This window comes from Tauraco erythrolophus, chromosome 2 (genome assembly GCF_009769465.1).
Source record: "Tauraco erythrolophus isolate bTauEry1 chromosome 2, bTauEry1.pri, whole genome shotgun sequence".
Taxonomy (NCBI): Eukaryota; Metazoa; Chordata; class Aves; order Musophagiformes; family Musophagidae; genus Tauraco; species Tauraco erythrolophus.
In genome coordinates, this window is record NC_141466.1 from 118,868,312 (window position 1) to 118,896,245 (window position 27,934).

The 27,934-nt window shown below is 46.2% G+C and overlaps 1 protein-coding gene across 1 annotated transcript in view; it reads left to right on the plus strand.

Annotated features, from left to right (window-relative positions):
• The first annotated feature begins 2,162 nt into the window (after window positions 1-2,162).
• SYNDIG1 (synapse differentiation inducing 1) overlaps window positions 2,163-27,934 on the plus strand; it is a 76,585-nt gene continuing 50,813 nt past the window's right edge. Inside the window, exons 1-2 of the mRNA XM_086630507.1 lie at window positions 2,163-2,642; window positions 17,595-17,732. Coding sequence (XP_086486633.1) covers window positions 2,163-2,642; window positions 17,595-17,732 — 618 coding nt within the window. The remainder of the gene's footprint in view (window positions 2,643-17,594; window positions 17,733-27,934) is intronic.

Below are 27,934 nucleotides of genomic sequence, written 5' to 3' on the forward strand. Positions count from 1 at the left end.
CCACTCAGTCTCGGAAGCCTCCTAAACAGCAAAATTGGGACAGCTTAGCAGCCCACAGGAGGTCTTGCAGGTTGCCAGCACTCAGTGGAGAGCGGTGGATAGATGACTCTGGTTCTGCAAACATCAGTTCTAAGGCAAATGTGTGACACGTTGACCTCCCCACCCGCTCTTCCTTGATTAACTTGGCTTGCTCCACCTTGCACCAATTTGAATGAGAAAGCAGCTCCACCTTGCACCAGTACATCTGTGCTGACACAAGCTGATGTCACCCCACCAGAAGTGGGAAGAGGGCATGATCCTCTGTTTGTTTAGCACAGGCGTAGCTGCGTACAGTAATGAGTTTTCCTTGGAAAGGCAGAGTACCTCCTCTCAGTCTTATCTGCTACAAAGGTATTGAGGGCTTTGAGACTAATTCTTTGGTGAAACTGAGTCCAAGCTTCTGAGTTAATCTGCAAATTGGTTTAATTTTGCCAGCAGGTTCCAGACCAGGATTGGGGCTGAGAGCCGTGTGGTGTAAATTCCATGAGATCCCACCATGGTGTGTTTTCACTTGTGCAGCTTTCCTGCCAGTTCACTTAGGACGAGCTCTGAACTATTTGACAACACAATAAAACAGGTTTTCTGCATGTTAAACCGAGTGCTGTGAATGCAAACATTGCAACAAGCAATGTTAAGCTCTCTTGTACATTAAACAAGTTTCTTGCTTCATTCATAGTGTAAGAACAGACGACCAGCTCTTAGGAGTGGTTTAGATATCTCTTGCAAGCCAAAAGGAAGACTGCAGATGTCTGGAGTTATTTAGAGGAAATAAAAATTGTGCTAGCCATTGGTCTGTTAGAACATCTCTGATATAAAAGCGAAATAGAGATAAAGCATCAAGCAGAAATAATACATATGTATGTGTGTTTGTATGTGTAATTCTTGTTTTCCTCCACGCAGCACACTGGGGACAGGTAATCCTACCTTAAGAATTTGGCCTTAGAGGATCTGATATGAAGCTCATTGAAGCCAGGAGCGTTTCTGTGATTTCTATGGTCAGGCCCAGAAACTGACCTCTGAGCTCATTTTTACCATGGCGGACACATCAGTGTTTCAGAAAGCATTTTCCTTTGGCTGCACCTGAGCAAAACTGGTGTCCTGGTGACAAAGTGTTTGGGCTGGAAAAAGGTACTGGTAGCCTTCTGAACTGTCCCTTTCGTTTCTCACGCCTTAGTGCAACTTACACAAAACAGTACAGGGCTGGTGGTCTGGTGAGACAGAGGACAGCTATTGTTCCTGTGCAAAAGGAGACAACCAGCTCCTGGGGCTCAAGAGACTGTGCCTCCATGTCTTCCAGGTGAATCTGGATGGGGATGGTCACACTTACAAGCCCCATCACAGCCCTTCAACCTGTTGCTCTGGTGTGGCCTCGGAGGCATTGGAAGAAGTAGGGCACCCAGAGCAACACAGGAGATTTGGGACCCTGTCCAGAGGAGTTTTAATTCCTCTGGGTTAGGCCTGATCTCACCTTCAGGTGGTGGTTTTTTTCAGTCATTTTAAAGAGTACTGCCTGCTTCTTTTCCTTCAGCCGGGTTTTCAAAGGGTAGCAAAGCACTTGCGGAGCATGAGGGGTGGCTGCAGAGACTGACAGCTGAACACACCAGATGTCTGCCCTTCGTAATTGCAGAGTTCTGAGAACTGAAAACAGTTCTTTTATCTTATTTTCCCCCCTCACCTCTCTTATCAGAGTATTTAGAGGAATGGGACATTGTCCCCAGAATCACTGAGGCGTGTCTGTGGGAGGATGGAGGTGGCATCATAGCCCTTCTCTGACAGGGCACATCATTACCAAGACATCTCAGGAAGTCCTCTGTCATCACATGTTGTCATCTGCTCCTGTTCACCCCGTGGATTTGGGGTGATGTTTTTTGTCTCTCCAAGTGGGAATATATTTGGAGAGCTAGAGCAGGGTATGCACATACGTGGGGCTGTATTTCCTCTTGAGGTGATACCAAATACAAGCTGATGGGTGCTCTGGTATGTTATTCATTGCCTATGTCTTCACCTTGGTATTTATTTCCTTTCTTCATCAGGAAAATGGGAGCCACCGCCCCAGTGTGACCTGCCTCTAAGGTACAACAAAATAAAGACCGCCTGTCCCACTCCCTCAGACACCTCCCAGTATGGATGGCTTGGTTGAGCAGAACAGCGTGCTAATGCACAATAAGATCGCTGAAGCCGGGAAAAGGAACGGTTTAATTAATACAAGGAACTTAGTGGCAGAGAGCCGAGATGGTCTGGTCTCTGTGTACCCGACCCCCCAGTACCAGAGCCACCGAGCGGGCAGCCTTTCCTCTCTGAGCTGCCTGGAGAACGGCAGGAACGACCCTGTGCAGCAGCTCCTGGACCCCAACATGCTGCAGCAGACGGTGGAGTCTCACTACCGGCCCAATATCATCCTCTACTCGGAGAACGTGCTGCGCTCATGGGGTGAGAGCATCAGCTCGGAGTGCTGTGAAACCACCTTTATCGAGGACCGCTCCCCCACCAAAGACAGCCTGGAGTACCCGGACAGCAAGTTCATTGATCTCTCAGCGGATGACATCAAGATTCACACTCTCTCCTATGATGTGGAGGAAGAGGAGGATTTCCAGGAACTAGAGGTCAGATGTCATTTGGGATATGTGGGGAAGGCTGGGGGGAGGAGGGCGTATCTGGGTTAAGCATACATTCTCCAGGAGATGGTCTGCATGAGATCAGCTGTGTTGCTGTCTCCTCCGGCCAGGAGAGTGGGCAATCGCTCATCTTTATTTGTTGGGTAAAGTCCCAACTCTGTGGATGCTAATGGCAAAATTCCCACTGGCCCCAACAGGGATCAGCATTTCCCTCCCACCTCTGAATGGGCTGGTCAGAAACTGAAGATTAACCATGTGCTTAAATGCTGTGTAAGGTCGGGGCCAGGAGCATCTGTCCACGTACATGGAGCTTGTCTTGCTCAGCAGGTCAACACTCTTACCTTTTCCTGACTTGAGCTGGGCATAAAGCAGATTGTTTTGCATACTGACTCAAACACGAAACATTTCTGTGTCTGAATGAATGCAAACCCAAAAGTCTTTGGGTTTCAAGCTGCAACGAATCCCATGTCACTGAAATAAAATATTTTTTCCTGATGGAGTGAAACACTTCATTAGATCCCAAATGCAATGTTTTCTTTTAGGTGCCCGTGCTTCATTGATTGCTCACAGTAAAGTCAGATACATTTTCTTCTCCAAATGGGGCAGACTGTGGAAATCAACCTATTTCTTTCTTAAATGATGCATTTTTTGCTTTGAAAAATCCTTTTGGTTTTGGCTGAAACCAGCTGTCCTAGTATGACCCAGATTTGTGTTTGCCAGTGTGTGTAGGAATGGAGGGTGCACATAATTCTTCTGATCCCAAAACTCTCTAGCATTGGTCACAGACTCCTAACCTCGCAAAGACTGTTGCATGTCTCAGGTGAGATAAGAGACTATTTTCTTGTGTTTCTCTGTTGCAGGAGTTTTCTCCACTGAGACCTAACGAGTCCTAAAACTTCTATTTTCACCTCCTGTAATACCAGTGCCCCACCCTGTGATCAGCATGGTGGCAAACCCACAAGAGTCTAAATTCTGTTTTTTTCTCTTTTCTCTTTGTATTGATAAGGTAGGGAGAGAGAGGTGTTTCTCCCAGTGTGTGCCGATAATGCAGTATTCAGTGCCTCTGCAGGGAGACAAAAAGTTTCTCTCTGAGGCATGTGAGGGTGTTAGCTCAAATCACACCCTTCTACAGCGTTTCAAAATTGGCTGTGGGAAGTCTCGTTTTCTTAATCAAAACAAAATCCCTAGTTACTGCCTTTTTGCTCTAGTTTCAATCCTGCAGTAGTAATTGCAAGCGACTGCAGCAGGCACGTAATTGCCTAATGGTGTTATTGACACATCTGGCCTGACATTTAGGCAGCAAAAAAAAAAAAGTCTCCCTCTTGTCAGTCCAAATCGAGCAAGACCTTCTCTAGCCAACTCTTGGAGAATAGGCTAAAAAAGGCCAGGAACACATGCAGGACAAGGAAGAAGTGTTTTATAACAAAAATATTTTCCCTTATCTTGGTGGGATTTTTAATGTGCCTTTGCAATGGAGAACCCTTGATCAGGATGTCTCTTCGAAGTGATACCACAGGAGCTTGATCAGCTTTTCATAGAGAATATGTTTTTCTAGAAAACCACCTGTGAAACTGAAGATGTGGGGAAAGGAACTTCATCCTTCCCCTCCCCAGATCTCAAGAGGAGAAAGGAGAGAGTCTCTTTACCTGTGTCTTTGCAAATTTTTGTACTGTGCTGCGACAGTGTGTGCATCGTTTTCCCTGACTCCTCCTTCTTTCTGATCTGTTTCTCTGGGCTGTAACCTCCTGAGGTCATACGTGTCCCTTCTTAAGTGGGTGTACTGTATCTGGCACCATGGGATTCCCAGCCTCCCTTGACGCTGTGGGGTGCTACTGTGCTAATAAACAGAGAGGTTTATGGACAGCCATCCTGCCTACACCTACAGAGTGCTCAGAGAAGGACAACATTCACAAAGTACACACCCATGCATAATCCTCTGTTGTGTATTGAGGTGTCTTCTCCACAAGGAGAATGGAGAAAGGAAGCAGAAAATGAGGCAAGGTCTGGGGAAGGACCTGCCTGACTGGAAACACACGCATTGCTAGAATTGGTAGAAGCCTCTGCTTCTAGCCCGGTGTCAGTCTCCATTGCTGTGCCACTTGGCCAACCGAGTGCAATGCTGCAATTTTCACCCTTTTCCATGAACCAGACCCAAATGACCAACCTGCTGAGCAGCAGCACGAGGGGTCTCGGCATGGGGAGTAACTTCCATCCCGAGAAGATTCAGATTCTGCAGGTGCAGCCGGTTGTGCAGAAAGATGGGGAGGAGAGGAGAGATGCATTTGACAGCACAAGACCAGCAAAAATGGTGACTGCTGTGTTGTGCTCTTGTGGTTCCCATGTGGACAGATGCTGTATCTATGTGGCCAGATGCATGGGGGTCTCTTGGGCTTGCCTAGTACAGAGATTCATTAGAGACATAACTTCATGTGTTGAGATATCAGGAATGGAATGTCCAGATGTTCTCAATGTATTTGAGGACAGCAGTCAATGAGTAGGGGAAGGTACCATGCCAGATTGTTAACTACAAAAAATTAGTTGTCCAAATAAGAAAAACAGCACCTGAATCGTGCAGCACGAGTCTGGCCCGCTAGAATGCTTTGTTTCCCAACATTTACTGACAAGAAGCAAATGCTTTTTTAAATTACTGGTAGACCCAAAGTGAAGTGGAAAGGGTTAGTACCAGGACCGAGAGCAGAAGTTAAAGAGAGAGCTGTGAGAGGGTGATATAGCAGAGGTGCAAGGTTTTGCTTCCTAACTGTGAGAGGGCCTTGAAGGATTTCCAGCACAAACCAGTCTATGATTCTATGATTCTGATTCTATGGTTCTATGATTCTATGATTCTATGATTCGATTCCGCCATCGAGGATGCACGGCATGTTGCTGAGAGTCTTGCCACATTGACTGTCATGCCACAGCTCATTGAGAGATGGGAGCTGCATAGTATAAGAGCAGACCAGGGCTCAGTTCTTGCAAGGGTTTTTTGTCATAACATATCTACTTTGGCACTTGTTTCTGGGAAAAGACTCTAAAAATATCCTTATTTTACAAACATTAGCAAAGAGGGGATCTTTGTGCAGAAGAGCTGTTGTCTCTTGAAAGCTGGGGGTTACTGCCTGCTCTCCACGTGTCAGGGCAAGGCAAATGGGTTCCCAACTCAGGTATCTCAGTAAAATGCCTTCTGGGAGACAGAACAACCTAGGAGATAAGTCGTTTCTCTTCCCCTACGTCTCTCTGGCATTGCCTATGTTATTGCAAAGTGCCTGCCTAGTGGTTTTCAGGATTGGGTATTTAGTTTCTCAGAAATCCAGAAAAATCTAGCTCACCCCTTTGTAGTGATCCCCTTTATGCAATACTCACAGGAGTCCATGGACACGTGTAGAAAATAGCTTTTATGGACCCCGCTGGTCAGTGGATTTCTGCCAGGGTTTTGTTTTTGAAGAGAGCTGGGCTCTTGATAACCAGAAAGGTTGTTGTTTTCTTGCAGAAAACTTTGCCGCAGGGAAAGTTCTGAAAAACACCAGCTATTTTGACTAACAGTGATTCGGTTTTGATTTGAAGAGCTGACCCAGCCAGGCTGTAGGATGGGTTTGTCCAGCTCACCAATGTCTCTCAGAAGTTGCCTAGAAGGAGGTGCCTAGAAAGAGACACCTTCTCTCCGGGGGAAATGGCTTTAAACTGAAAGAGGATAGATTTAGATTAGATATAAGGAAGAAATTCTTCACTCTGAGGGTGGTGAGGCACTGGAACAGGTTGCCCAGAGAAGTTGTGGATGCCCCATCCCTGGAAGTGTTCAAGGCCAGGTTGGATGAGGCTTTGAGCAACCTGGTGTAGTGGAGGGTGTCCCTGCCCACGGCAGGGGGATTGGAACTACGTGATCTTTGAGGTCCCTTCCAACCCTAACCATTCTATGATTCTGTGACTCTGAAGAACCTGGGAGATCTAGCAGAGGAGCAGGGGACATCCTAAGCAGGGGTCCTGCACATTGCTGCAGCAACGTGGCTGTGTTTAACCTTTTATTTATTTAATTATTTTTAAATAGCAGTGTTCCTCAGGTCTTGGTGTAATGTTATTCAGACTGCCTATGAAAATCATAATTGTCTGGAGAGAAAAACATTTCTGAAACAGCTCTCATTAGCATATACAGCCCCACTTTGCTCCAGCAATTACCAGGCATGAAAGCAGGAAGCTGCTCATTCTGTCAAAGCTTTAAACTTCTCTTTTCAGTGCCCATCCCTGAAATCAAATGATTCCCTATTTAGGTATCTCTGGAATGCTTATAAATATCTTATGAATTCTTTACGCCACAACTAATGGACAGACGACTTGTCAAATCTGGCGGCAGTGAAATATTATGTGAGCTGCTAGCTGAAAAACACTCCTGTTAGAGTTCATGTGTAAATGCAGTGCCATCTTTTATCCAGAAACATCATTTGTCATATTACACTTGTGCTAGTTTTCCTCCTAACCCCTAGATAGATGGCTTATTTAGAGAAACCCAAGCTATTGATGGCAGTAAATTGAATTATTCATATGTGTCGCATAAAAGAATACATCTGAGCTCTCTCTTAAAACCCTTTTTTCTTTTTCCCAGCAATGTCTGAAACAGTCTCTGAAAACGAAATAAACAGAGTGTTCTGGGGAGTGAAAGAAGAAAGGAAATGTAGTGCTTTCAAGCTAAACCTTCCATCTTTTTTTCCCCTACAAATTGCTGGATGCTGCTGTGAAACTCATCCCTTCTACTTGAGCATAAAAGTGTAGAGACAGAAGGTGGATCCCAAGCCATGTCCTGTTCCACCTAACCCTTCTTCTCCACATTCCCAAGCACCTCCTGGCTGTGTCTCTTCTGCAGTGTGAAGGGAAGGCCCTGGAGGGGGTTTATGCACATCAAGCCCCACGATGTGCATGCTTTCTCTCAATGCGGCCAGCTCGCACAGACTTGAACAGTCCTGCATTGTGCTGGGAAGATCTGAGCTGCTGTGTCCTGAGCCTCTCCTGGGAGTAGGTACCCAGGAAGCATGTTTGGACACTCCCTTGGGGAGCTGAGCATGGTGGGGTTCCCCTTGCAGAGAGCTCTGTAGCATGGGTGAAGAGACAGTCTAGTGCAGACATGGGAAGCTGTAGCACGGATGACATCTGAGGCAGCTCTTGCATGCTTTAGGTACTTGTTTGTATGGCCATTTCCCTTCAGGATCTTGCACCTTGTTTTTACTGACGAATTGGTTGGTCATCATAGTGCTCTTGCGTGGTGGGAAAACAGTACTTTCTCCATTCTCCACATGGGGAACTGAAGAAATGTCTTGCTGAAGCTCACCTAGGGATGTGTTGTGGATCTGGAAAATGTCATTTTGGTTTCTTTGTCCTGTGGCACATGCTCAGAAGAGCACAGGGACATGGGATAAGGTCACAGGGAAAGATGGAAGCATTTGGGCTCTTGTTTCTGGAAACAGACCTGTCCAAGTTTGTGGATTGTGTTAATTTCTTTTGGGTATTCAGGTGGTACTGCTGGTGGCGAACAACTCCGGATGACTGTGCAAAACTGACTGGCAAAATGATGGCAGATGCATTTCAATGTAAATAAATGGAAACTAATACATATTTGGAAAAATAATCTAATCCCTGTGAACTCAATGCTGAGCTTGTAATTGTGAGCTAAAACCATGGAGAAACCATTGTCAGTGCTATGAAGTGCCACAAAACAGTGTGCAGGGTGAGCCAAGAAGTCAACAAAATGTTAAGTATCTTAAGGAACAGTTTTGGGAACAAGACAGAGCACTGGCAGCATTGTGCTCCTGTATTGAAGCTCAGTGCAACCCACTTTCTTAAATGGGGTGGGTGATTGTGGTCCCCACTTCTTAAGGACGTAGTGGAGATAGAAAAGGGCAAAAAAAATGATCAAGAGTCAGAAGCACCCTCCTTACAAGGAGCCATGAAAAAGGTTGAGACTCTCCATTTTGTAGAGAAGGCGGCCAAGAGGTATATGAGCCAGTTGCACAAGACCATGAAGGTGAAGGACGAGGTGAATGCAGACCCACTGTTCACCAAACCTGCGGTATTAGAAGCAGAGAACACTTGAGGGAGCTAGTAAGAGACTGGCTTAACAGAGATAACAGAAAATTGTTCTTTATCCACAGGGTAGCGAACACTTGGTGACTTACTGCCACAAGAGGTTGTGGTGGATCAGCAAGCTCAAAAGGGATTAGGCAGATTCATGGGTGAGGAATCTATAAACAGATATTAAAAGGAAATGGCAAAGCTTTTATTTCTAATATCTCTTACACAACAGTTGTGGGTGCTGGGGGAGTACTAGGAATGGACTGCCAAGTGTTCAGGTTTATGTCATGTCCTGCTGCTCTGTTAAGAGGCAGAGCATGGGGCTCAATGGATCACTGCTCTGACCCCACAGGACATGTTTTATGTCCCTGGGTTCCTTCACAGGCACATTATTAACAGGTTACAAGAGTGATTACACTTCATTTGCATTTGATTTATTTTTCTCCCTTAAAGGAGAAGCCGCTGTAGTCTGGAGATACTGAGCCCCGCCAAGGGATATTAACCTTTATTAGCCAGCCCTAGGTGAAGGGAGCATGGCTGGCAAGTCACCTTCAGCAGTCTCCAAGTACCCTCCTATGAATCTTGTTAATAGCAGCCAGGGCTCAGAGCGATTCTCTTTCTCATCATCACTTCCCTGAGTTGTCAGACGGATGCTGTGCAGTGAGGTCCCTGGGCTCCAGCCCATAAGCAGCAGGAGGTCCAGATGAGCTGCACGCTCTCATTTGCAGGAGGTGACAAGAGGAGCATGGACCAGGTCAGGGTTAGTAGATTATGGATCACTTAAATACCTTTAAAATTGAAGGGGAGCAAACACTTCTTTAAGGACTGGACCACAAAGGAAGCTGTGTCAGCTCCAAAGCAAAAAGAGGACAATCATGAAGGGCCATCCCACCTGCCCCAGCCTAAGGGGTGCACTGCTACTCTTCCTGCTGAAGTGGCTCAGTGAAGAGGGGTATCTCCCTGATCTTCCTCAACAGGCAGCGTTGAGACCACCTGCTCTGCAAGGACCACCTGCTCTGCTCCTTCTGGCAGGAACCTCTGTGTCTGCAGGCTGGAAGTCTTCCTCTCCCTGACGGGGGGCCCTAAAGTGATGCCCTGTGCCACAAAGAGTAACACTGGTGAAGTGCGTTGTGTTCACCACAGCTTCACTCTCCTGATGGTGTAAGCTGCTGAAAGCCACTTCTCTGGGTGGCTGCTGTCCCACCTGCAAAGGCGTGAGTGTGCCATGACGCACACATGCCTTCCCCGTGAATTCAGAGGGCTGTTGTGAGCTCCCGTCACTCACGCAAAGATTAGGGATATTCACTTTATGGCTGTGATTACTGCTCTCCCAGAGAAAAAGTGTGATTTAGGAAGCTGTGGCAGCTGGCCCGTTTTAGTATGATTCTGTTTATTGCTGTCTGCAGTAATCCCCTTCCAGTGGTGATGTGTTGAATGCAAGTTACTGATGAGCTATAGGCAGACTGGCTGTGGGTGTCTAGAAAACATTGCAAGGGAGACGATTGAAACCCAGGGGAACAGGAGGAAGAATGGGCTTGGACAGCTGCAGTCATTTTTTTTTGCCCCTGATGCATTTTGGCTTTGCGAAGTTATATATGAAAAGCTTTCCAAGCAAGGAGAGACCTCTGTGAACCTGTTCTAGGAGGCTGGCTGCTTGACTGACAAGGCAATTTAGGCTGGGAGCTGGGGAAACAAGAGGAGCATGGACCAGGTCAGGGTTAGTAGATTATGGATCACTTAAATACCTTTAAAATTGAAGAGGAGCAACAAACTTAAAATTGTGGAAAGAAAGAAATAAATAGGCAAAATAAATAAATAAACAATGCATCACCAGAACAAACAATCATAGAATCATAGAATGGTTTGGGTTGGAATGGACCTTAAAGATCATGTAGTTCTAACTCCCTTGCCACAAGGAGGACACCTTCCACTAGACCAGGTTGCTCGAAGCTTCATCCAACCTGGCCTTGAACAATTCCAGGAATGGGGCATCCGCAACACCTCTGGACAGCCTGTTCCAGTGTTTCATCACCCTCATTGTAAAAAATTTCTTCTTTGTATCTAATCTAAATCTCCCCTCTTTCAGTTTAAAGCCATTGTCCCTTGTCCTATCACTATATGCCCTTGTAAAAAGTCCCTCTCCAGCTTTCTTGTAGGTCCCCTTTAGGTACTGGAAGACTGCTATAAGATCACCCTGGAGCCTTCTCTTCTCCAGGCTGAACAGCCCCAACTCTCTCAGCCTGTCCTCATAGCAGAGGTGTTCCAGCCCTCGGATCATCATTGTGGCCCTCCTCCTGACCCACTCCAGCAGCTCCATGTCCTTCTTGTGTTGGGGACTCCAGAACTGAACGCAGTATTCCAGATGGGGTCTCACAAGAGTAGAGTAGAGGGGCAGAATCGCCTCCCTGGACCTGCTGGCCACACTCCTTTGGATGGCAACAGGTTTTAGAGACATCATCTCTTAAGTAAGCATCAGCCAGGTGCTGCCCAGTGACAAGTAAGAGCGTTGAGGCAAAGTAGCAATAAACTAAAGCCCTTGGTGAGAGAGCTACCATCCAGTGTGCTGCCTCTGCCGTCTGCTGCATTTGGGTGATCTCAGACTGCTTGCAGAAGAGCAAAGGGATGCAGAATGCTGGTCAGAATAGCGCATCGTGTTTAACTGCGTAACTGAAACAGGCGTTGTGTGGAGGGAAACAGAGCACATATTATCTTACAGTTGCATCATGTGTTGGTCCTTGTTGAAAACAGACCACTGGACCATCTGGGTTTGAAGCAGATCCCACAGGGCCATACCAGAAATTAGTTTTGTATGCAGTGTGTGCCTGTTGCTGAATTGGTTGCTTTGAAGGAAAAAAGGAATAATACCAAAAGGGCTCCTTCCTGAATACCCATCAAAGGTTGCTGGCAGCTGTGGTTCACAGCAGACCTTGTTGTCTGATTTCTCCAGTGTGCCTAGCGTTTTAATACTGGAAGGGACTATGTGTCCATCAAGTCCGGCCTCCAGAATGTCAAAGGCAGCCCACGGCAGGCTGTCTGCAGAGCCTCTCTTCACTCATAATGTCTCGGTTGAGGTAAAGCATATAGCTTTTAGGGATAGCTAGCCTCAATTTAAGAAAGGCCTTTGTGTAGTAGAAAATCCATTACAGCTGCGGAAAAGTGTTCATCACCATCTCTCTTAAAAGTCTGCACCTTGTGTCTGCTCTTCATCTGTTCTGCTTTCAGTCGCTGGGGTTTCTTCTGCTTTTCTGCCAAATGAAAGAGCTGTCTCTGATCAGAAATTATCTGCTCATGCAGGCACTTACAGGCTGTGATGAAATCGCATCTTAAATTTATCTTACAAGTGAAGTTGGCTTCTCCACTTTCTTCCTGTGTAGCTGATTTTCTGCTGCATGACGCAAGTACCTGCCTTCTGATTCCTGATTTCTCCAACATAACTGGGAAATGGTGGTACCAGAACTGGACCCAGTATGTACGTGTCCATAGCACAGTACCTTTCCTTCCCTCTCTGTGAGTCATGTTTGTTCCTCCTGTGGTGCATCACAGAGGAAGTTTATTTTCAACTTGCTCTTGACTGAACACCCTGGTCTGGTGGTGCTTCTCGGGGTGACTGCCTCATGAAAGGCAGCCCCGAGTGCACATCCCGTGTTCGGCTCTATGCACAGGCAGCTTCGCTCTGTGCTGGGTTATTCCTGCTCCCAAGCCATAGTCCTTTCAGGAATGGGGTGTCTATGTGATTCAGTACCCTATCTTAAATATTCTCTTCTCTTCCCCTCCCTTTGTCACTCATTTGCTGAGGAAGCATTACTGTCGACTGAAGCAGCCAGTTGAATTTTACAGACTGAAATTCATTGATGTTTTGGCTTCATCCTATCAGTCTTCAGGGTGGCCAGTTTGTGATTTTGTTCAAGGCTGATTTCTTGCACATTTGGGAAGCATCAGAAGCAGTCCCAATGAATACAGAGCTCAAGGTTTCCGGTTTGGTTGTCAGCACCCAAATTTCAGCTGCTGCAAAATCCCATGCACTCCATGTCTGGGAAGCAGACATCTCCCTTAACCTAACAAAGTTCATTTCTCCTCTTCGTCCTTTGCCACATCCACGGTTTCTGCACAAATCTAGTTTACATCCTTGCCCACATTACTTGTGCCTAACGCATCATAGGGCTGAAGAGATGTGCACCATTGAAAAACATGTGTAAATAGGACAGAGCCAAAAAGCTTGTGTGGGGGCATCTCAGCTGGTTCAGCCAGTGAAAGCCTTCCCTCTGATAGTGTCACCTAGTCCTCTAGGGAAACAGGCCGGTGTCTTCAGGTCCTTTTCCCACAGGGAAGGGAAGGGAAGGGAATGGAAAAGAGCTGCTTGCTTTCTTTGCCATTCACATTCATCTGGGCAGGGTGCTGTGCTTTCGTCAGGAACTCATGCTCTGGAGAGATGTTCTCTGAGGCCTGATCTTCTGGTAACTCCAGTCTTGCCTGCACTCCTGAGGTCATCTCTTTTTCATAACCACCACAAAAAGGCTTGTGGATAAACTGAGACAGCTTAATCCTGTGCTGTTTCCTCTGCTGAACTCCGAGTGTGCTGGTGAGGGACATGCAGCAGTAGTCAGCAAGGATGAGGAGGGTTGTTGTCATTGTAGTAACTGCTTTTGTGACAAAGGATCCAATGGAATCAGGAAATCCCCTCAGTAATTTTAGAGATGTTTAAGGTCCCTTCCAGCCCAAACGATTCTATGATTCTATGTGTCATTTCTGCTACAGGGCCATTTTCACAGGTGTCTGTTCTCACGGCAGCACCTTGCATGGGCTGCAGAGAGGACAGCAAGGGGAAGGACTGTGGACCTTGCCGAGACTACGTCTTTCATGTTAAGGCACAAGGATGTGTCTCCGAGACAGAGCCTGATTTGCAGTGGGAAGGCACTGCCTTCTGTAAGTATTCTCCGTGCTTAGAAGTGGTTGTGCAATTGCAGTGGAAACTGCTGGAACCAGATGTTATATCTGAAAAGGAGTGAATCCCTCGATGTCCTGAAGAGACCATGAGCTGCTGCTGCTTCTGTTCCTTGGCTCCCCTTGATCCTCCTGTCTGTTGTTGTTTGGGTGGTCGCAGCTGCATCAGGATGCATTTCGCCTTGTTTCATCCTAAGATTTTTTTTGTGTCATGAAGACAGGGGTGTCGTCTGACTAACAGGATAGAAGAGCTCTTTTAAAAGAGGATAACTTGATTGTGTCTTTACCATCTCAGCAAAAAAAGCCTGGAGTAACTGGGAGTTGTTAGGAGAGTAACTGTTAGGGATCTTTGCTCTGCTGATGAACAGAATATCTCAACCAAGAAAAAGATGCTCTTTGCCAGGTACTTTTTTTAATGGTTGCGCAAGTTCTGTTTTGATTGCTTCTTATTTGGTTGGAGGATGCACCAATGGTACACTTGTAGAAGGAAAAACCTGATAGTCTGATATTTCAGATTGCTTAAACTCATCTAGCTTAACATTAAATAAAGCAAAGTTTGTCTGTGCACTCTTGCTCACCACCCAAACCTTGAAAATTAATTAGTTGTGCTATTCCCTAACTTCTGCAAGAGTTAAAAGTTTTCAGTCAGATTAGTGAAATTATGACGCAATTGTGAAGAGTTCCATGTAAATTTATAAAGAGACTGTTAAACATGAAAGGAGCAGTGCTGTGGACAAGACTATTAGTGATTATGCAGGATTAGTCTGCTAACCCAAAGCAACTGCAATTGGTGAAAGTAATTCTGACTTAGCATCCCTAATGTCCAGCTCCTTCAGTGTCAGGGTGCAGCTCTTGCAGAACCAGGAACAAGTGAAGACAGCCAGCTAGGCAGCCAAATTGCCAAAAGCTTCCCAATGTCAGAAAGGTTTCTGGATAGGGAGAATCTTTCGGTAAACTCAGGATTGGGTATTCTGTGGTAAAAAAGAGAGTATTAGGGAGGAAGGTTTGCTTGGAGAAATGAGTGTTTAAGCAGGAAGGGGCAAGAGGTACCTTTTGCTGTGGGATTTCTTTCTGTGATTTAAGACTTTTTTTTTTTTTCCCTCCCTTCTGTTTTGTATCTGGACTACCTGATCAAAGCTTTCTGATCAGAATTATTCTGTCGCTCTTGGTGATTGATGGTCAGGTCATCTGATCCAGTGTGTGCTACGGGGACTTCGCCCAGCAAGATGGCATTCACAGTATAACTCTACTGTTCGATTAGTATGAGCCTAGAGTGATTTAATCTTCTCCAGTAAGGGTTTTATATTAATTTCTGCAATTAACCCCTCGCAATCAAACAGCCACCTCTCCAGTCGACATGGAAGCTCTCTAAGATGTTGTGGTGCCACCACCCTGAGAATGATTAGCCCCTTTGGAAAGCAGCATAACTGATAATTTTCTGGTTCAGCACTTGATCAAAGTTATCTAGAGAATCTTTGCCCCATTTCATCTTCATCCACAAGAAAAGGCAATTTGAAGCATCACACATGTAGTCTCCACAGATACAATGCCAGCACACTACTTAGCCAAGAACTGGGAAATTAAAAGCATTTTTGGTTTTGTGTCATGAAGTTCAGGGAAGGGCACTATTTCAAGAGACTGTTTCAGCAATGTTGTGGATTTCATCCCTCCCCCTCTCTTCTCTTACCCTTGTAAGGAAAGATTATTAGTATTAAAAATTACTTACATGGCCTATTCTGAAAATGAAAGCAGAAAGGGAAGTGGCTAAGCTCAAACGTTGTACGTTTGAAACTGGCATCAGCCAGTGTCCCTTCAGAAATGAGATTTTATTGAGTTTATGCCAAATGGAGCTTTGTCACTTCTGCCGAGGTGTCAAGGCTCCCGGCATAGGCTGGGGTGCTCTGTGTGCTAGTGTTCACATGCACCACACAATCGCAGTGCATGGGACCTTCTGGTCCCCCCACCTCTCCCTCCCAGGCCCCACAGCAATATCTGTCAAAGCAGAGTCTCCATGTTAGCAAGCGATGGGTCATGTCACCTGGTGGATTCCCCAAATGGGTCAGCTTGGGAGGCAATCCCTTTGCCCAGTGACAAGTCTTTCAAATGTCATTAGGCTACAGGCATTTCTTAGGTTCTTCTGAGTCGTGGCTCACCAGTGCCGTGTTTAGAAACTTACCTTCTGGGTTTCATGGGCGCATGGGCTCATTTTCCTGTCCTGCACACTTAGCAGCCTGTTCAGGAGTTTCTCACCTAAAGGTCACTGGTAGAGGTAGAGCAATGTCACTTTAGCAGTTCTTTTGGCCCAAAGGCCAAGAACTCCTGAACAGGCTGCTAGGTTTCTGAGAGGGACACAAAACTATGCCCCAAAGGGTAAGTTTCCAAATGTGACATAGATGTCTTCCTTTCAGCAAGATTTTGCACAGCATTTCTCCTACAATCAGTGAAGAACATGCAACTACAAAACGGTAGAGAAGATTTTTGGCCACCTTGTCTGAAGGTGCTCCCAGGGTGAGTTAAGAAGCTTTACAGGACCCTTCTTGCACCACAGCTGTAACTCCAAAGCCTGGAATAATGACAGCCTCAGTGCCCGTTGTTGCCTGTGGACTCTCTGCAGGCGCAGAGGAAGCCACTAGAGATCAGGCTCTCTTCCACTCCTGTTTTGCTGGAGAATTGCGCTTGCTCAGCAGCAGGGCAGTCAGGTCCCCTGTGGACCAGTCCTTGTAATCACCGTGTAGGAAACTTTTGCTAGGTCAGAGTTGCAGCATCTAAGAATTGTGCTTGGGCAGGTGTTTCTGCCTACACACTGTAAATCTGGCAGCATGTCACTGCTGCTGGAGCAACTCATGGGTTTTTTTTTCTGTTTCAGCTTTCCTACCTTGGTTCCTCATGCTTAGGTTTGCACCACGTTTGTCACCTTGTCCCCACTGGGTAATTTCTGGCTGACATTCTCCTGGCCACCTGAGCAGTGATCTCCCAGAAGACTGGCATTTGAGTTGGGAGATGCAGAGCACCCAGTGTTTACAGCCTCTTCTGCACTAGATATGTGACATTATGTCTCCGAAGTGCTAACCCACCCAAGCTCACGCTGGCTCATCCAGCTAGAGAGTCGCTTTCTTTCATTGATGAAAGACAAACGTGTAAAATGGGCTCTTTTCAGCTCCCTGCAGTGATTTCCAAAATCTCTTGTAATTTCTCATTTCTTGCTTTCAAGTTCATGCAATAGTGATGGAGGCTGTGGCACAGTCGGTGCACAGAGATTCCCCTGGTGTTCATAAGTAGGATGCCAGCCAGCCAGCGCGGTGCAGGCAGTAGGAGAGAAGAAGAGTGCTAACTTTGTGACGCTGGCTAGGGTGGCTTCCTCAAACGCTGGTGCTGACAGGGCAGCTGCAGTCCCAGCCTGCAACTTGCAGAGATAACCCTTCCTCTGAGCTGTGCTCCCACTTGTTCCCTCTTTGATTTTGGTGTAGACATATGGGTTTGGGTCTCTCAGCCTCCCCTCAGGGTGTTGCTAAAACAGGAGGTTAGTGCCCTGATGAGCCTTTCAGCAGGGAAGGGAGGGAGATGTGCCACGGCCACAGTCCCAATCCTGAAGTCCTCCTGAAGGACACCACTGGCTGGCTTGGACGCTGCAGGAGAGCAGGATAATTCCTGTGGTCCCGTCACTGTGGGGTCACAGCAGAGCAGAATGGGTACATGGGCCCTGATGAAGAGCATACAAGTGCCCCCAGAGCTTGCCCTGACTCCTGCATGGCAGAGACCCGAGGGTGGGTCACCAGAAGCCTTCCACCGTGAGTGCTGGAGACCTCTGTTCATGTTGAGGAGTTGCCCTGGCATGACTGGGGGGAGTTTTATGGGCAGATGATCACAGCCTTGGCCCATGGCAGGGGAGAAATGGTGATAACATTAACCAGCACCTCTACGTTTCTCTCTCCCTTACTATTCCAGAGCGATTACTCAAGTGACACCGAAAGTGAAGACAATTTCCTGATGATGCCACCAAGAGATCATCTCGGCCTCACTGTGTTCTCCATGCTTTGCTGCTTCTGGCCATTGGGAATTGCTGCCTTTTACCTGTCGCATGAGGTAATGTTAAAACTTCTCCTGCTAATTCAGAGCTTTGCATCCACGGAGCAGCCATTACCCCACACCAGGAAGGAAAGTTCACCAAGACCCAAATGTGGGCGAGATGCTTTCCAGGGTAGTGAGAGTTGGTTAGAGAGGGTAGTGTGTTCCCCACCTTGATATGTCTCCGTGATAGTGGTGGTTGTCTTGTGAGATACTTTGCTGAGGGAGGACTCTACAAAATATTTCGGGTTTTAGTTGACAATGGTTAGGTTCTGTGTCAGGTTATACAATGTCCAGCTAGGGGTTTTCTGTGGACATGACGTTTGAGTGGAAAACACCCTTGCCACCTCAAACATATAGATTTCCCATTGGGAAAACTGATCTATTGGCTCCTAAGCTGATCATCTGTAAAAGCAGGCCAGGTAATATCCTTCCAGGAGCAGAAAAATCATTTCTGTTCTGCAGAAGCAATTTTGCTTTCCGGGAACCTTTTCCTTTTCCCCTGAAAAATTGCTCAGTCTCTTCTTCTTGTCCAGTTTTAGAATGGAAATATTTTTTACCACAGAAGTGACAATGTTTTGGTTTGTTTCCTTCATGAGACAGGGTAGCTTGTTTTTAGCCTGTACCTAACAATCACCTCATGCCCCATCATTTGTTTCGACAAGTACGTCTTCGTAAGTGCCTGCAATTATTGAGTTTCCCAGCACGGCAGATAATGTAATGTGACACAAAAGGAGTCGCACTGGAAGTCTCTTCAGTGACTGCAAGGAAACATTCACTTATATTTCTATGTACTGGTGGTAGCAATGCCTATTTGCAAACTACAGTCTGTACTCCACAGCACCAAAATCGTTCACCCTCTTGCCTGTCTTTCTAATCTGCCTGCTCTAAACATCTACCAGCGCTGAGTATTTGTCAAGCCAGAGCTGGCACTTCAGATCTGAAGAATACTGGTCTTCGATATCAGAGAAAGACATACAGCACTACTATTTTTCGCTTTAAATGAACCGTCTGTCATCAAACTTGGAAGCCTCTGTGACAATTAAAGTTTGTCCAGTGGAAAATAAGAAGTTTCCTTGTTTGAGCTCTATTGTTTTCTCAACTTTGGGTCAAGGAATTTGCCTGACAATGATGACAGCAGAAAGTAAAGCTTTGGGTGGGAACTGTGCGTGTTTCAGTATCCTGCCGTGTGGTCCTTCAGGCAAAGCTATTCATCAGCAGTTTCAATGGCCACATCTCTTCACACGCATGGACTAGGCAAGATTTTTCACCAATGCTGCAAGCCAAGGAAGGGTTGAGAGTTTGTCACCATTAGCGGTGTGTTTGCTCTGTGCCGGGGAAAATAGTGTCTTCATTAATTTCCTGCGGTAGCATTCCTTCGGGAGGCCTGGGGATTGCTAGCTGGTTTTATCTAAGCAGTGAGAGCACAGCACAGTCCAATAAGTACAAAACAAACAACATAATTAAGTACTAAGAATTAGTAAGGCTGAGAAGCTAAATGTGCTGAGAGCTAGTGTACGAAGCACAGGGCATCTGCATTAGCTGTGAACCGATCCCAGGGGCCGGCACGAATCCATAAGACCCCAATACCTGGAGAGGAGCATAAGGAAAGTGGAAGGCAGCAAAAGATTATGATACTGTGCTGAACGATTTAGTCCCTGGAAAATGGGAACTTAGGCATTGGTTTTGTTTAGCATAACGATGGGGGACTGCTGAATGTGACTGCCTAAAACTAGGAGCTGTCAGCGGGAAAGGTCAGGCAGGTGCTTTGCTTTTATTAGGTTGAGAGGCAGTAAATTAATCTTTGCTAATTAGCCCCTTGGATTCACCAAGGCAAGCTGTGGCTAAATCCAGCTGGAGGAAGACTGTGTTTCTGAGGAATTTTGACTCGTTTTTGCATTGGAAGTAGAAATTTGTTCTTCTCTCCCCACTAAAAATGTGGTAATAATAATGCCACCTCTGCATGCTCCGTTCTTCTCATCTCTCCTCTTAGCTCTCTCCAACAGCTGAATCAGCTGAGAACTGCTTTCCTAAATCTCTCACAGAACCATGTCCAAGTCCCTGCTTGTCCCAGTCCAACATGGGCAAATCAGTCTGTCTGTTCCCCAGTTTCCCAGGCAGGTACCTTCTCTGTCTGCCTTCCCCTCCAGCAGGTCCTTCACAGCCCTGAGAAGCCACCAGCCTTCACTGAAACTGGCACTTCTGCAAAACCCCATGTCCAACAAATTGGCATTTTCCAGTGGAAAAATTAAGCCCAAAACCTTCTATGGCTGAGAACTGGCTAAAATAGCTTGTATGAACCACCAAAATCCTGCACCTAGCTAAACTAATATCAACAGTAGTATCGACTCATAGTTTGGAGCATAAACCATTCAGAATGATGCTTCATATGTGAGGTAATAAAACATTAGCATGTGATTTCTATTTATATAGGTCTTTTAACTCAAATTCTTGAATAACATTTGAGATCTCTTGTTAATACAAAAGGGTAGACTAACATTCCCTGTCCTTTATCAAAAGTCAGAACTATAACTAAATATCAAACTTGGCACTTGTATTCAAACCTTTTTTTGCAGTTGCTCGAGCTCTTGAAAATTTCATGTTTTCAAAAGTCTCCTGGGTGATTCCACTAAAAATGTCCAGTCTGGGAAAAAATTGTAACATGTAGGAGCTTCAAAGCTGGTGGATGAATTCATTGTGCCAGAATTTAGCACTTGTGGTGAACTTTTTTTTTTAAAAAACTGATCTCCTTTAGGTGTGAAATGCATTTACAGATGAAGGCCTAATTTGCAGAAGGTATATTTGCAGCAGCTCAGTCCAAAGGGACAGGTGCTCTCAGTTTATTCCTGCAGCACCTGGCAGTACATTTACGCTGTGTATATGTCATGGTGCAAAAGAATTATACAAGGATCAACGTCGGAAGGTTTCAGAGATGCTCTTTACGAATAGAAATACTCTTTTCCCCTGTGCTCCATAAAAGCAATGTGTTTCCTTGCAGGGGCTATTTCTGCTCTGTATGGACTTGTTTTTCCCACCAAGGCTCTTGCCATTGTGCTGCTAACTTAGGGCTTCTTGGAGGCCGTCTGTGTCAAACAGTGCAGCTGTGCAGGGTCTGCCTGCACGGTGGGAATGAGGGTGTGCATCAGGTTTGGCTGAGCCTGCGGGGAGGAGCAGTGGATTCAGAAATGCACTCTACGAAAGCAAAAGCATTTCCTGGGAACAGGTTGCCCAGAGAGGTGGTGGATGCTCCATCCCTGGAGATGTTCAAGGCCCGGTTGGATGAGGCCCTGAGCAACCTGATCTAGTTGGAGATATCCCTGTTCCTTGCAGGGGGGTTGGACTAGATGACCTTTGAAGGTCCCTTCCAGCCCTAACGATTCTATGATTCTATGATTCTATGATTCTATGATTCCTTTCCATTGGAACTGGATATCCGATTTTCACGAGTAGGGCATCGCCTGGTGATCTTCCTATCCCAAGCAACTCTGGGAGTCTCTGCTTTTCATCTGCCCTCAGTAAAACAGAGAGCCTGAGGCCATTGCTGTGTGGTATACTTGCTCATTTACTTGCTTCTCTTTTAATCTGTGTTCTCCTTCCCATGTAACTGTTGCATGTCTTACACTATGTAACTCTCCTCCACAAACAGTGTCTGATCAAAAAACCTCATTATGTTTTTTTTTTTTTGTAAATCTCCACCCTCTGGAGTCATACAGGTACCTTGGTTTTCATTTTTACAGAAGTTTTCAGCTTTGTAGATTGTAGGAAAGTCTAAAGCTTCATAAGTCAGAGAAAGAAGTTATAAAAAAAAATCTTTTTGTCTTGTCAAGTTTGCCATTAAACCTATCAGACAATTTATTGGGGCCTGTCCACGATTTCTGCTTGGTGGGGGTTGATAATCCTGCAAAGTCTTTTTGTCCAAATCCTCTTTTTCTCCCTGTGTTTATTTTTCAGAAGGAGAGCAATACTGTGTCACACATTTCTTTCCCTCCTGGAAAAAGAAATAAATTCATTATCAGAGACCTAAGTCTATGCTGGTGTGAATGAGATTCACTTTGTCCCTGCTCTCTTGTGGGATATGGGTGGTCATATGGAGCCCTTCACCCCTGGTCAGTCCCCACCAAAGCCTCTGAGATATGCCAGCCAGGCCAGACAGAACCAAAGTACATACAACACCATGGAGCTGTACCAGTCTGGCATAGAAAAATCCCACTGGACACACCTGAAAAATTCCCCCGGACACTTCTCGGCATGCTTAGGTGCTCAAATAGACTCCAAACCCACTTTTCTCCCCAGCAGCATGTGAGACCTGCCAGGCAGCAGACTGCGATCCAATCGTATGGGAGCAATCGCTTCCTATCTGCCACACATGCTCCGTGCCATAATTACCTCCCTCACGCAGTGATCGAGAGATGCATGGCTCTGTAATTTATTTCCCCAGCCCATGGATTGCTTGAGTGAGCTCAGCTCCGGATACTATCACTCAGATTATCTTTAAGGAAGAGTAGGGGCTGTGTCCTGGGTAAAAGGATTCTCTGTGGTTTTCATGCAGATGCGAGGCATATGTGATCAGTCAAAGGAGTAGCTTGTCTTTTTTCGTGATAACTTGAACTATTTGGTTACCTTCTATCCAGTTTTCAGAGATAGAGGCTTTGAAAAAACTGTATTTTGAGATGTTTCAGTGGTCACTGGGCTGAAAAGAGCCATAACGGTTGTGTCCCTACTGGAAGGGAGAGGACAGTATGAACTCAACCTTTATCAGAGACCAGAGATGAGGTGCTCAGCACACGTGAATATATTTCACTTTCTTTGCTTTTCTGCATCAGATTGTGACATCTAGCCACTGCCAAAAAGGATGGGAAAATAACAGCCAGGTGTTACCTATTGTTTATTCATTAAAAATGTAGTTCATAGTCCCCATCTCAAAGAGGAAAACTGTGAGATTGGACAGTGGTGTGATGTGCCACCAAACTGGCTGGTGGTGCTAGTAAGATTTTTCCGTGCTCTACCAGCCCACCCTGGTTTTTTTTCCTCTCTGCCCCACTTTTCTCCATCAGAAAACAGAATATAGTAGATTGTAAAGAAGTTGACACCCACAGCCATGAGCGTATGTTTGTACTGGATGCTGCATCCCCTTGTATCTGAGACGAAAAGGCACAGGCGAAAGAAAAACGTAGAGTATTTTTCTTTGCTTGTTCTACATGCAGTAACAGGCCAAGTTGTATACTTGCAGGATATGCTGGTCAGCATTGCTGAAGCAATGCTAGCAATTGCATTTTCAAGAGAGGTTGTTGATTTTTCAGCACTCATCGTATCTTGGACTAAGTAGCACTTGTACAAAAGAGCTGACTGTCAAAAGAAGATGAGCTTTAACCTCTTTAAATATAACCTGAAATGTCCTTTTTTTAGTGTCTTGGACCAGGACGCCAAACTACACAGTCCCTGAGTGGAAGCTGCGCTGTTGTTTTGGGTGGCACAGCTTGGATGTAGGGTGCCACGTGTTCTGCGGCTGCCCAGCCCTGTCTCTGCCATTGGTCAAACAAAGCTTTGAGCTGTCTGTGCCCATCACTCAAAAAGCAAATCTCTGCATTCTTTGCCTTGCTCTGTGCATGCATAGGAGGACAGGCACATGCAGGCATCCTTCTGATGAAATTTTGTAGTCTTTAAGCTGTTAAAGGTTATGAATAAAACCTCCGGACAATTATACCCTCTTGTGTCAGGAATGGGTCAAAATAAGTTCCTCCTTACACGGAGTTACTAAGGACTTTTGTCCCAGCAGAGCTCTGTGCCAGTGTCTTTCTGAGGTGGCCAAGGGCTGACAGTATGGCCACTGTGTTGCAACGAGAGGGCTTCGGGCTGTAGCTCCAACACAGGCCAGTGCATCTCCAGCACTCAGAAGGGAAACACCCTACTTCTAGGAGAAAACACCCAACCTTCTGGGAGGAAATGCCCTACCTTAAATAATTACAAGTCACGTGGTTCGCCAGATGGGTCAAGGCTATTGGTCCCTTGACCATCCACCTCCCAGAGCGATTGGCTGAATGCTACAGCACCTGTTTCAAAACAACCTTCCCAGTGTAACAAGCTACAGGTGTTTCTCAGCTAGACTGCATGGGGAAAGAACTTTCACAGTATGCTGCAGCAGCTGGAAAACTTCTCCACAATTCCCCCTTTTTGTTTAAGACCAATTTAAAGTGGGCAGAAAGATTCTCCAGCAATGCCATGGGAGATACATCTAGCAAACCCAGTTATACATTCCATCATTAATTCTAAATAGCCTTAAGGGCTCTAACATTCTGACTCCATAGGAAACTTAAAGTTCAGTCTCTACTTGTGAATGGACCAGGCTGATGGTCGACATCTCTGTCATTATCTTCATCAGAAGGATCATTTGATTGATGATCCGCATTCTGGCCGTCATTTGAAGGTTGCCTGTTCTGTTTCTGATGCCGCAGGTCAGGGCGAACGCATCTTGCGGGTAGCCATCGTACCCCAGTATCTGTGGAAACGCAAGCATACGCATGACCCCAAGCAATAAGCTCACACGGGCCTTTCCACTCTTTAGTGAGTAGGTCCTGTACCCAGACTTTCGCTCGAGGCAGGTGCGTCTCGCCCGAAGACTGTAATGAAAGAAAGTGATTCAAAATAACGGGATTATTTGAATTTGATGGCACTGTAAGATGATTAATTGTATATAATGTTTTTTCTAGGCGACTCTGTGGGGTTTCTCCATGCATTCCCCCTTTTTGTTTATCTAAAACACGCTTCAGAGTGCCATGAGCGCGTTCAACAATGGCTTGGCCGGTGGGAGAATGCGGAATACCCAAGGTATGGTTTACACCCCATAGGTGTAAAAACTGCCGCATCTTTTGTGAGACTAGGCCGGGCCATTGTCAGTTTTCACAGAAAAAGGCACGCCCAAGACCGCGAAAGGGAGTTTCCAATGGGCAATGACATCGCGACCTTTCTTCCCAGTATGAGCAGACACCCACATAGCTGAGGAGAAAGTGTCAATAGACACGTGCACATACTTAAACCTGCCAGACTCAGGAATATGCATTGCATCCGCCTGCCAAAGCTGCAGGGCTTTTAGGCCTCTGGGGTTTACCCCCGATGGCAGAGGTGCCGCAAGTCCATGACAGTCAGCGCAAGCGCTGACAATGTCCCGAGCCTCAGTGGGCGTTAAGTGGAACTGTTTCTGCAGGGTATGCGCACTTTGATGGAAGAAACTATGCGATGCCTTGGCTTGTGCAATTTTGTCAGGCTGAGGCGCCACCCACGCAGGGTTAGCTAGCATGTCAGCCCTGGCATTGCCTTCTGTTATAAAATCTGGCAAGTTGGTGTGACTATGAATGTGCAAAATATAATATGGGTGAACTCGAGCTTAAATTGCACACCACAAAGTTTTCAATAATGAAAACAGAGCCGCATTATTCACTTCCTTCAAAAGTGAACAATCTAAGCGTTGAGTTATGTCCACTACATAAGCGGAATCGGTGACCAAATTCAAAGGTACCTGCGAGAACTGTTGAAAGGCCATGGCAACAGCCCTCAGTTCAATCAACTGGACTGAGCCTGATTCGTGGCCTTCCAGCACCTGCCGCTCAGATTCCTCCTTCCAGGTAACAATAGCTTTCACAGTTTTCTCAGACCCATCGGTGAAGACGGTGGGTCCTTGTACTGGCACCCGACTATTTTTTGGCTGCAAAGGAAAGCTTGTTGATTTTGCCAATTGCAGTAATTTTTGACTGGGCAGATGATAAGCAATCTTTCCCGAAAAGTTTTGCAGCGCACTTTGCAGAGGAGCACTGTTAGTAAGGCTCCACTCAAAGTGTTCCTGCTGTACTGAAAGAACAATTGTTGCAGGATCCACTGCCATTAATTGTAAACACTGTTGGCAGCATTTGATTATTAGACAAGCGATTAATTCAAACAATGTGGGTGCTGTCTTTTTTGGCTGATGTGGCAAAAAGACCCATTCCAGAATATGCAAAGGGTCAGGCCACTGTTTATTCCACTGGCCAATGATACCTGTAGGATGAAAATCTGAAGTGGTAATGAAAACAGTGATATCAGTGGAGGGATCCACTCGATAAACCTGACGCGCAGAAACAGCCTGTTGAACCTCCTCCAGCGCTCGCCACGCTGCAGGAGTCAGTTTCAGAGGTGAATTCAACTTGGGGTCCCCCTTTAAAATATTAAAGAGCGGGGAAAGCTGTGCCGTGGTTAGCCCTAGATAGGGACGTAGCCAATTGATGATACCCAGCAATTTCTGAGCATCATTCAAGGTCTTAATAGAACCCGAGAATTGCACCTCTTGGTGTTGTATAGTTTTATCCAGAATTTTGACTCCTAAATATTTCCAGGGAGGATACTGCTGAACTTTCTCCGGAGCCACTTGCAATCCATAAGAATGCAGAGCAGCAAGCGGCTGAGGCTGTATCCTCAGCAGCTCGTCCTGGGTGGATGCTGCCACCAGGATATCATCCATGTAATGGTAGCAGTATGCCTCAGGAAACTGCTCACAGATTCCGGACAAAGCTTGAGCAACCTACCATTGGCAGATGGTTGGGCTGGTGTTCATGCCCTTAGGTAGAACTTTCCATTGATACCTCTTTGCAGGTTCAGCATTGTGGACTGCAGGCACAGTAAAGGCAAATTTTGGTTTGTCATCAGGATGTAAAGGAATAGTGAAAAAGCAATCCTTCAAATCAATGATCAAGATTTCCCACCCTGCTGGAATCATGGTGGGTGAGGGCATACCAGGCTGCAATGCCCCCATACTTTCCATGGCTGCACTGATTTTTCAGAGATCTTGCAACAATCTCCATTTCCCTGATTTTTTCTTAATTACAAAAACAGGAGTATTCCAGGGACTAGTGAAGGCTCAAGGTGTCCCTGTTGTAATTGTTCCTGAACTAACTGATGAAGGATGACTAATTTCTCTTTTGGTAGGGGCCACTGGGGTTGCCAGATGGATTTGCTTACTAGCCACCGCAAAGGCAAGGTAGGATACTCTGCTCCCTTCAGTACAGTGGTCCCCATCAAAAATTTGTCCCAATCCTTACCCCCTAAGCTGCCAATACATCCCGCCCCCAGAGGTTAAGTGGAGCTGCAGTGACATAGGGCCGAACTGTAGCTATTTGCCCCTCTGCATTTTTCACCACCACAGGTCATTTGCTTAAATAGCTGTGTGTGGTTCCCCCCAACCCTGCAATGGCTGACCCCACAGGAGCTAAAGGCCACGTGGGAGGCCATGCAGAGAAGGAGATGATTGTCACGTTAGCGCCCGTGTCGATCAAACCTCGGAGCTGAATCTTGGACGACTGGGCATTTGGTAGAATTAGGGTACATGTCATCTGCGGCTTTTGGCTATTGATGTCTGCGGTCCAAAAGACCTGTGGAAGTCCCGTGGATCCAAAGCCACCATCTTCGCGACTTCGCTGTTCTGTCTTGGGAACACATGACTTGAAAGGCACGAGTTGAGCGATTCAGTTTTTTCTGGAATAGTAACAGGGGGGGTGGGTGTGGAAACCATGGCACAAATCTGGCCTGTAAAATCAGCATCAATAACACCTGGGTGTACAAAGATCCCTTGAATGGTGACACTAGATCTTCCCACCAGCAATGCCTCAGTCCCTGTCCTAGGGGCCCAAATGCATCCAAGGGAACCTTATAAACACGACAGGATTCTAAGATGACTGTTGATGCGGTGTGTACATCCACTCCGGCTGATCCCTGGGTACTGACCCTAAGCTGGCTGAGTAGGCCTGAGTTGGTACCATGCCCTGGGGAAACATTTCTGTCTGAGCGCACATCCCCATTGCGCTCCTGGTCAAGTTTCCCGAACGCGTCAAGAGTCGTCCATTGGCATGGTATGTAGCTTGGCAGTATTTTGCAAAGTGACCTGGCCTATCGCATCTCACGCAGCGAGCAGCTCTCCTGTTGTCCTTATTTTTCCTCTTTTGTCTGGTCTGTTTCTGGTTGCTCTCACTCTTAGGTTGCCTTTTTGGTCTACGATCAGAATTTTTGAATTGAATAGGCCGCAGAACTGCAGCCAGAGCTGATCTATGATGTTCAGATCCTACCTTCGAGCAGGCTTCAACCATTGCCGTCTGAGTTCCCCTGGCAAAGCAACTATAATTCTTCTACATTCGTCATTGGCATTATCTCTTGCTAGTTGTTTGCACAATAGCTGCCTCAGGGTCTCATCTTCAACCTGT